At 46.8% G+C, this 10,964-nt stretch overlaps 1 protein-coding gene across 1 annotated transcript; it reads left to right on the forward strand.

Annotated features, from left to right (window-relative positions):
- Positions 1-6,913: 6,913 nt before the first annotated feature.
- LOC122053583 (serine/threonine-protein kinase WNK2-like) lies at positions 6,914-7,478 on the forward strand. Its single transcript, XM_042615604.1, has one exon. The coding sequence runs from the start codon at positions 6,948-6,950 to the stop codon at positions 7,314-7,316; it is 369 nt and encodes a 122-aa protein (XP_042471538.1). The 5' UTR covers positions 6,914-6,947; the 3' UTR covers positions 7,317-7,478.
- The last annotated feature ends 3,486 nt before the right edge of the window (positions 7,479-10,964 follow it).

The following is a 10,964-nucleotide window of genomic DNA, read 5'->3' on the forward strand; positions in this document are numbered from 1 at the left end:
CGGCGAAACCATGCGCCATCCTTAATCGTTTTTTGCTTCCTGCATTACAAATACATATGCGACCAAAGTACATGCGAAATTACATTAGCGCACCTCTCATCCCGCTCGTTACGGCTGGAGATGATTGGCGCTCCATGGTCGATCTAGCTGTCGCCCGTCTGCATCCTCCAAATAATAAGCACCTGAACGGAGCTTTTCGATGATTTTGAAGGGGCCCGCCCAAGGAGCTTCCAGCTTGCCAACGTCGCCGACCGGGTTTACTTTCTTCCAGACAAGGTCGCCGACCTGAAATGATCTGGGGATTACACGCCGGTTGTAGTTTTTCTTCCTTCGTTGACGGTACGCCATTAGCCGGACGGACGCCTTGGCTCTCTCCTCATCAACCAAATCCAGCTCCATGTTCCTCCGCTCGGCGTTGCCCTCATCATAATTCTGGATCCGGACGGAGTCGACACCGATTTCGACAGGAATCACCGCTTCGCCGCCGTATACCAGATGGAAAGGCGTGACACCCGTTCCTTCCTTTGGAGTCGTTCGGATGGCCCATAGGACGCTCGGCACTTCATCCACCCAACTTCCTCCCAAATGATCGAGCCGAGCACGCAGAATACGTAGAATTTCCCGATTGGCCACTTCGGCTTGACCATTGCTTTGGGGGTATGCCACGGACGTGAAGTGCTGCTCGATGCCATAGCTTCTGCACCAATCTTCGAGCAACTTTCCTGTGAATTGCCGCCCGTTGTCGAAAATAAGTCGACGAGGGACGCCGAACCGACAGATGATGTGCTGCCAGATAAACTTCTTGACCATCTGCTCGGTGATCTTGGCTAGCGGCTTGGCCTCCACCCACTTAGAAAAATAATCAACTGCCACCAGTAGAAATTTCCGCTGCCTGGTCGCCATAGGAAATGGACCAACGATATCCATTCCCCACTGATCGAACGGGCAGGATACTGTGGATGCCTTCATTTCCTCTGCCGGTCGGTGGGAGAAAGTGTGATACTTCTGGCAAGAGAGGCACGTCGCCACGGTCCGAGCGGCGTCTGCTTGTAAGGTTGGCCAGAAGTATCCGGCCAGCAGGATCTTCTTAGCCAGCGATCGTCCGCCCGGATGCCCTCCGCATGATCCTTGGTGCACTTCTTGAAGGATGTACGATGCGTCTTCCCAACTTACACATTTCAAAAGTGGGCGGGAGAAAGCCTTCTTGTAGAGTTGATTGCCGATGAGTGTGAACCGGCCGGCTCTCCTCCTTAGAAGCTGGGCTTCATCCCGATCGGACGGTGTAGCTCCCGAGCGGAGAAACTCCATGATGGGTGTCCTCTAGTCGCTCGAAAACGTGAGGCCCTCCATCCGATCGACGTGCGCCACCAAAGATACTCGTTCAATTGGCTGCTGGATGGCGATCCGCGTTATTGAACTTGCGAGTTTGGCTAACTCATCGGCCGCTTGGTTTGCCGCTCGGGGTATCTTCTGGATAATGACTTCTCTGAAATCGGCTTTGAGCTTTTCGAAGGCTTCAGCGTAGAGTTTGAGATGAGCGTTGTTAATCTCAAAAGTACCAGAAAGTTGCTGAGCAGCCAGCTGCGAATCCGAATGGAGCGTTACCCGACCGGCTCCAACATGCCGAGCTGCCTGCAAGCCGACTATGAGAGCTTCATACTCAGCTTCATTGTTTGTAGCTCTATAATCCAGCCGGACGGATAAGTGCATCTTTTCTTCTTAGGGAGAGAGCAGCAGTACTCCAATCTCGCTTCCGAGCCGAGTGGACGATCCGTCCACAAATATTTTCCACATAGCTTCCGGCTCTGGATTCTGCACCTCAGTCACAAAATCTGCTAAAGACTGCGATTTCACTGCTGAGCGGGGTTGATATTGAATGTCGAATTCACTCAACTCCGTTGTCCACTTAATAAGCCGTCTGGACGCTTCTGGATTCAATAATACTCGTCCGAGTGGGCTATTAGTTTTGACAATGATGGTATGCGCCAGGAAGTATGGACGAAGGCGCCGAGCGGCGAGGACCAGAGCGAAGGCCAACTTCTCGAACCCAGTGTAGCGAGATTCAGCATCTTTTAAAATATGGCTCAGAAAATATACATGCTCTTCTCCGCTCGCCCTCACTAATGCCGAACCGACTGCTTGCTCATTTGAAGATAAATAGATACAAAGAGGCTCACTTACGGCTGGCTTGGCTAGCACAGGCAGAGAATTCAGATATGCCTTCAGTTCTTCGAACGCCCGATCGCATTCTTCGTCCCAGTGAAATTTAGTGGCCTTGCGCAATATTTTGAAAAAGGGCAGGCTCCGGTCGGCGGTCTTGGAGATGAATCTGGACAGAGCAGTTATCCGACCGGTCAAACGCTGCACTTCCCTCAGATTTCTTGGAGGTGGCATATCTTGTAGAACTTTCACCTTGCTGGGATTTGCTTCGATACCCCGCTCGGTCACTATGTAACCCAAGAAACGCTCTCCTTTTGCTCCGAACAGACACTTCTGGGGGTTTAGCTTGACTCCATATTTCCGTAGTGTTCGGAAAGTTTCCTCCATGTCTTCGAAGAGATCGACCGCTCGGACGGACTTGATAAGAATGTCGTCCACGTATACTTCCAGATTTCGCCCGATCTGCTCCTTGAACACTTTGTTCATCAGACGCTGATATGTGGCTCCTGCGTTCTTCAATCCGAACGGCATTACATTATAGCAGTAGGTGCCGTCGGCTGTAACGAAGCTGACTTTTTCTTGATCTTCTGGGGCGAGCGGCACTTGATGATAGCCTTGATAAGCATCGAGCATACATATCAGCTCACAGCCCGCAGTGGAGTCCACCAGTTGATCTATCCGCGGCAGAGGATAAAAGTCTTTCGGGCAAGCTTTGTTGAGATCCCGAAAATCTATGCACACTCTCCACTTATTGCCCGGCTTGGATACTAATACGACGTTCGCCAGCCAGCTCGGGAACTGTACCTCATGTATATGGCCGGCCTCCAGAAGCTTCTCAACCTCCGCCCGGATGATGGCATTCTGCTCGGCGCTGAAATCCCTTTTTTTCTGCTTCACCGGCCGAGCGTCCGGTCGGACATGTAGCTCGTGCTTCGCTATGCTCGGCGAAATTCTGGGCAACTCATGCGTCGACCAGACGAAGACATCACAGTTTCTCTGGAGGCATTTGAGCACTTCCTCTTTCTGGTTGGCCTCCAGATCAGACGCAATGAAGGTTGTGGCCTCCGATCGGGTCGGGTGAATATGCACTTCCTCTTTTTCTTCATAGATTAAAGAGGGTGGCTTTTCAGTGATAGCGTTTACCTCGATCTGGGGCGTCTTCTGAGCGGAATTGGCTTCTGCTCGGACCATCTCGACGTAGCATCGCCGAGCTACTAGTTGATCTCCCCGTACTTCTCCCACTTTGTCCTCCACGGGGAACTTGATCTTCCGGTGGAAGGTGGAGATGGCCGCTAGGAACTCGCTGAGCGCCGGTCGTCCCAAAATGACGTTGTATGATGAGGGAGAGTCGACCACCATGAAGTTTGTCGTCCGCGTCCTTCTGAGCGGCTCCTCTCCCAATGAGATAGCCAATGGATCTGTCCGACCGGCTGAACTTCGTTGCCCGTAAACCCGTAAAGGGGGGTCGTCATGGGCAGCAGCTCGGCTCGATCAATTTGTAGTTGGTCGAAGGCCTTTTTGAATATGATATTGACCGAGCTCCTTGTGTCAATAAAAACACGGTGGATAGTGTAATTGGCTATTACCGCTTTGATGAGGAGAGCATCGTCATGTGGCACTTCAACTCCTTCCAAGTCTCTGGGCCCGAAGCTTATCTCGGGTCCGCTCGCCCTTTCCTGACTGCAGCCGACTTCATGGATTTGGAGCTGCCGGACGCTCGCCTTCCTTGCTCGGTTGGAATCTCCTCCGGTCGGCCCACCAGCTATGATGTTGATCTCGCCCCGGGAAGTGTTGTTTCTATTCTCTTCCTCCCGGGTGAACGATCTGGGTTGCTCCCTAGACATTCGAGGATTATCTTCACGTCTCTGTGTATGCTGCCGCTCAGGAGTCTGCCTTTGCCGCCTATCAGGTATTGTCCGCTCGGCTTCACGGGGCCTCTGTCGCCTGTCAGACGATGGTGATCTGCGGCCGCCACTCCGAGGAAAGGGATGAGCAATCAAGGGAAGACTCCGACAATCTCGGGTGTTATGCGTGTCCGTGCGATGGAATGAGCAGAACATGGGAGTCAATTTCTTCTTTGTCCTGGGCCGCTCGGCTGCTACTTCTTGGACATGAGGTCTTGGATGAGAACGAACTGCTTCGGCTCGCGGTCCTCTGGGCGGCTGATTAGCGGCATGCGGCTTCCGCTCAGCATGGGGAATCCGTTCAGTGGGAGTTTCTTTTCTTCGGGCCGCTTGGGCTTCTTCCACGTTGATGTATTCGTTGGCCCGGTGTAGCATATGATCGTAGTCCCGGGGTGGCTTCTGGACGAGCGAGCGAAAGAAATCCCCATCCACGAGGCCTTGTGTAAACGCATTCATCATTGTCTCTGAGGTGGTCGTTGGAATGTCCATGGCCACCTGGTTGAATCGTTGGATATAAGCCCTGAGCGGCTCCCTAGGCTCTTGTTTGATGGCGAAGAGCCTCACGCTAGTCTTCTGGTAGCGCCGACTACTGGCGAAATGGTGGAAGAAGGTCGTACGGAAGTCTTTAAAGCTTGTAATGGATCCGTCCGGCAGCCTCCGAAACCATCGTTGAGCCGATCCAGAGAGGGTGGTCAGAAAAACTCGACACTTCACCCCCATCTATATATTGGTGAAGGGTAGTCGTATTGTCAAATTTACCCAAGTGATCGTCCGGGTCGGTGGTTCCATTGTATTCACCGATCGCTGGGGCACATAGTGCTTTGGCAGAGGGTCCTTCAAGATGGCCTTTGAGAACTGACGATTGACCCGCTCGGGCGAGGCGTCCGCTCGGGGGGCTTTGTCTCTTCTGTTATCTTGCATTGGTACTTCATCTGACGAAGAGCCTCTATCGCGATTAGCTGTTGCGGCTTCAGGAGGAGTGCGGAAGAGAGTTCGATGGAAGGGAACTGTGGCCTGTGGTACTTCTGCTCGGCCACCTGATGCTGATGTGGCTTGCTGCTCAGGCCGCTCAGCTGGTGCCTTCTGTTTTTGTTCCATAAGCTTAGCGACCCTCAACTCAATTAGAGCGTCGAGTTCCTCCGTGGAAAGCGTCACCGTGTGCTGTCGTCCATCCTCGTCCATTGCTTCCGTTCGGATGCAGGAGCGTTCCCACAGACGGCGCCAAATTGATCCTGTCCGAAAGCTGAATCAACGGACGCTGGGCACGTGGCGCTCTCCGGTTGCTGACGTGGGTCTTCGACTGCTGGTGCGAACTTCCGGCGATCCTGCAAAGAAGTCAGGCCGGGAAGGGGTTCCCGGCGATGACCCTCCGACGCTCAAGTCAGAAAACGAATGGCAAGAAGGTGGCTCCAGGGATTTCAGATTGCATACCTCCGATGAAGTCTGATGGCGTTTATATAGAGCCACGGGAGCTTGGTGCACACAACTCGAGGTGTACACGTGTCATACCCCATACCGCAGCATGGGCTTGTCAGAAGAGCATGTTTGACTCCATGCCGCTACAGTCTGAGCGTCTCCTTGATGGGACAACAGAATATTCGATCGCACCATACTGCGTATGGTTTAGTCTTCGAACATGCCTGTTGTCAGCAACAGGGGTTACTGAGGTGACGTCCACACTGTCCCCTACTCTTTGACTCCCTCTTCTCGGATCGACCATCCAGCCGCTCGGCCAGAGCGCTCGCCTTTAGTCCGACGTAGGTGGTCGCCCGTCCGGGAAGACTGAGGGTCGTCCTTCCGCTCGGCTCGTATCGCCTGAGACCCTGGCCGAGCGGGCAAACGGCTCGGCCTTCATTCGTGCGTTGTCTCGGGGCCGAACGGATTATCCGCTCGGCTCTATGCTCCTTCCTTCCTTGGCGCCCGGCCGGATGGTTGCCCTTTCGGGTAAGGGCTATTGCCTGGTGCTCGGCATGTCCTGCTCGCTCCTCGAGCACAGGGGGTTGACCCCCCCATTGACTACCGATCTCCACGTGTTGTCGGACTTTCCCTCATGAGGGCCCCCCCGGTCTTGCCACAGGATCACTAAGCTTGAACAATTATTTTAAAAGCTTCGTTCATTTTAATCTCGACCCTGCTCGGCTTGATTACCTTGCCAAATAATGTTGAATATTCAAAAATTTAACTCGCTCGATTGGTTTACCACCCTATAGATCGGGTATATGCGGATAAAGTCCACATTGAAGAATCAGAGACGGGTTCGAATTAGGATTTGTTCGCTTGGTGGATCCGAGTCGTGAGGACTGAGGAGTTTATATACATGCCCTGGCTCTCTCTAGTTACATACATAGAAACTTTGACATACGCTACATATATACCTTAAATTGCACAAATATATCATAAATTGCAGTTATTGTTATTCCAAAAGATAATTAAAAATATTATATTATTCTTCTTCCTCCTTATTTTCCAGTATTATACTAATTAATTTAAACATTGTTGTAAAAAAGATGATTAAGACACCCCAAGGGAACAATTAATTTAAACATGAAAGGAACTTTATCGCGATAATACAGGCATCCTCATCATGTGTTTCTAAGTTGAGATTTTCTTGTTAGTATCTCAGAATCTTCATCTCATGTACCTTTAAATCATTTAACTTCCAAGAGTCCTCATCCGTTTTAATCAACACAGTTTTCAGCCGTATGCAAGAAGTGTTCATATAAAAAAAATGATATTGTAGAATAAACCAGCACCTGCATGACTTCTCCTCCTCTACTCCGGTTGTGCAACGCCACCACGCCATTCTCCTCCCTATAAATACCCTGTAATTCTCTGCATCAAGCAAACCACCACCTGTTCCATAAAATTCCTCAGAGAACAACAATGAAGACCACATCGATCCTGTCGCTCCTCTTCATCCTCCTCTGCTCCGCTGCTTTCTCTGCTCACGCCGCTAGGAGTTTAACCGCCTTCCTGCCTCCGCCCAAGCCTTCGATTCTCCCTCCCATTCCCTTCCTGCCGCCAAAGCCCTCGCTGCTGCAGCCTTCTTCGCTTCTGCCTCCGTTCCCCTTCCTGCCGCCCAACCCACTGCTGCCACCGGCGTCTATTCTCCCTCCGATTCCCTTCCTGCCGCCGTCGATCCCATCACTTCTGCCGCCCAACCCACTGTTGCCTCCCTCGACGCCGTCACTTCTGCCTCCGATTCCGTTCTTACCGCCCCTTCCTGGGATCCCCGGCGTGCAGGCGCCCTGAAGGCAGTTACGCAGATGCTCGCTCGCCATGCACGTGCATGTATGAAGCCTAATAATGAACACTTAATTTCTACGAAGGGAATAAATTACCAGTTCAACTTTTGTTCAATGTATTGGGTTTGTATCTTGTTCTAATAAAGTGGGTTTAACTAAAAAAAACTTATATATAGCATTTAATTTTATATGTATTATGTATATTTTTATATCAAACAAATATAATCAAAGTAGACGATCCACTGGAAAAGATCTCATGAAATTTGATTCATGATAATTAATGTGTTGCAAAATTTATCCAGAGAATTAAATATTTAATAATGATTTAAATGAGTGAATTTCTATTTCTTTTATCATTGATATTTGATACGACGAATAAATGGATAGGGTCAAGGTTTAGAAGATGGACTGATATAACAGTCAAAATTAAAAAGAGATCAATGTTTAAGATTAGTAAAATCATTTAGTTTGGATGAGTGGTCTAATTGAGCGGGTCTTTGGGTTAATCGGACCCCGAGCCTTTTAGAGTCGACAAAACCTCGAACCATATTAGGGGCATTTAGAAATAATTCAAGTGTCTCTACCGAGTGTTCTAGCCGATCAAATATATTGGACACATGGCTCGATCAAATCAGACTCTTTACACTAGTAGAAGGGCCATGCAAAGGTCGAGCCTTCGAGAAGGTTGCCATTCTTTAGCCAACCCAATTCATCCATGAGCGGAGGTCGATCGGACTACAAAGAGGGACTTGGTCAGCCGGTCACCTCACCATGTCGAAGGCCCATCAATCCAACAACCTAATATTCCCTTTTGGTGTTTTGTATAACAGTTGTCAAAGAATCAGGCTGATCGAACATGCTAGACACATGGCCTGACCGGATCAAACTCTTTACACAAGTAGAAGGGTCGAGAAAAGGTCGAGCCTTCAAGAAAGTTGTCATTCTTTAGCCGACCCAATCTCATCCACGAGCATAGGCCAATCGGACTACAAAGAGGGACTTGGTCAGTCGGTCGGCTCACCATGTCGACGACCCATCAACCCAACAACCTAATATTTACTTTTGGCATTTTATGTAACAGTTGTTGTTAGAGAATCAAGAGAATATTTCCTATGCTATTTGTACGAGGAAGTTTTTATCCTGCAAAACACAAAAATTGTGGGCTCATTTTTAGAAAGTTATCAGAGTATAAAAAGGGTCGGTCTTTTTTTGGCAATGCTTCGAGATCCATGCAGAGAGTAAAATTTTTGAAACATAGACATCTTATTGAAACAACATGTTCATTTTTATTGTTTGTCAGTGTTCCTAATGTCTTTTTTTTGGAAGTGAGGGGAAGCAATCCTTACCGCTACTCATGTGATTAATAGAATTCCAACCTCATCTTGGGATATACCTGATGCGGGTGCGTGCTAAACACATTTAGTAAACATGTGCAGAGAAAAATAAAACAATAATAATTCCTAATTATTATATCACACACACACCACACGCATACAAGGATACAACATGCCAAACATGATCGCATAATTAAATTTTAAGGGAAGTAAATTTACGCTAGGTATACTTTATGGATGACATGTAACGAGAAGGGCATCAACCGTAGCGATGTTGTTGAACCTCGCCTCTATTCATATCCACGCTGAGCTCCTCAAGATAACTTCTTGAGTATAAGTCTCTCCTTCAGAAGTTACTAGCCACGAGCAAAGAAGAGAGATCAAGAGGAAGAAGAAGGAAGAACACAAGGAAGAACTTCTTCCTTATGGTGATTACGGCAACAAGGAGAGGAGCCTCCTTGTTGTTGACAGCGAGAAAGAGAGGAGAGGGAGAGAAGGATTGGATTTTCCAAAAGCCAATAAACTAAATAATGAAACTTTTATCTAATTCTCTCCTAATTACATCTATATATAATCCTCTTTAATGAGTTGGATTAGAAAGTCCAAATCCAACTCATTATCCCTTAACCAAAAATTAGCTCATTAACCCCTTGGTTTGGTTCACAACTAAACCAAGTTGGTTCATGACCAATTCATGATTAAACCAAATATGGTTCAACTCTACCATAAGAGATGTAGTCCATCCGTACTTCTATTATGATAAATATTTTCATATTTGTCTTATGTATGATCCAACCAAACATTTATCTCTTGATCTAAGAATCCTATTTTTTAACTTATTTTATGTCTTTTAGAGACTTGTTAGTGCGTGTGACCCAATAGATTTTTGGTTTATCTTGGCCATCAATAATTAACTACTTAATTATAGAACGATCATGAGTGACACCTAGTAGTACATCATGATCCCCAATTAGCCAAAAAATCATAGTTGATCTTAGAACTAATTTTAAACCCTTCAGCAGTTATAGTGAGTCATGTCTTATTCCTTTCACTCGTCTTATACCCACTTGATTCAAGACATGGTCTATATGTCTGCCCTCACTAGATTGACTACGTCATACCTAGCCCAAGTAATACTTCCTTGTTTTACTGATTTAATTACTTGTACATGTATACAAGAGTCTAATACTCTTAACATGTGATACTTTGACCAAAGACTTTGAGTAATAATCCTAACGAGTAACCATAGGGTATACATCTCCTCTCAAGGAGTGGTGAATCCTCTGTAGGCTATCCAAATATCTTCGGACAATTCGACTTATACCCAATCATCCCGGGTCCACACCTCAATGAGGTGCTTACTTAAGATGTCAAAGTATAAGTCTCCATGACTAAGATAACTTATATACCTCAAGTCGAAGGAAACTTACACTCGAGCTGCAGTAAGAGTTTCATAGACATATCCATATATATAGATAATCATATGAAGTCTTACAACAAGTCACTCCAATGAATTAGTTATTATAACTAGCATCCATGTTTGACTCTCGATATCCCAATGTCTCCAACCAGTGAGAAAACAACTACTTGAAAAACCAAGGAGTATAACCCGTGCTAGTCTTACAGAATTGATGATATCCGAATGCATCAATTCGACAACTAGGGAAATTCTAATATGTTCATAATTGCATATGTAGAGATAATCACTAGTTGTGATCCAATCACAATTTCTCTCATACTATGAGTTGTATTGGAGACATTCAGTAAATGAGTTTAAGATAATAAAATATATAATATGCACTCAAATAGTGAATCTATATTTAGTAAAAATCATAAGGCAATTGCCTTAGGACATCCCTCAAAATCTAACAGGGTTTAGGGAGAATTTTAGCGATTTGGTGAGGGAGTGTAACTTGGGTTAAGCTCAAGAAGTAAGCTCATTTTGATGGGTTGGAATCAATTTGAACCCTATGGGGGGTTAAACATCTTCATTTGGTTGGATGATAACCAAGCTTCCGATTGAACCAACTATTCTTGAATTGAAATAGCTTTGGGTCCATGGCTCTTCTTTAATTCCCTACAAAATCATGAAATAATGTCAAAATTAGAGAGAGATTATAATAAGCACACAAATATATCTTAACTCATAAATCATGATATTAAGCAAGATTTAAGTATACGAGAAAATAAAAATGCTAAATATGAGAACTAAAATATTACATCAAAATATTAGTTATCACCAAACACTAGGGGTTTTACCCCAAGTATAATCACTCAACACTCGTTCTCGCCCGCACAACTTGACCTTGCTTTCTAGCATC

Source organism: Zingiber officinale, chromosome 3A (genome assembly GCF_018446385.1).
Source record: "Zingiber officinale cultivar Zhangliang chromosome 3A, Zo_v1.1, whole genome shotgun sequence".
NCBI classification, from domain to species: Eukaryota; Viridiplantae; Streptophyta; class Magnoliopsida; order Zingiberales; family Zingiberaceae; genus Zingiber; species Zingiber officinale.

Coding starts and splice junctions, on each gene's coding strand:
- LOC122053583 (XM_042615604.1), top strand. CDS start 6,948: ATGAAGACCACATCGATCCTGTCGCTCCTCTTCATCCTCCTCTGCTCC.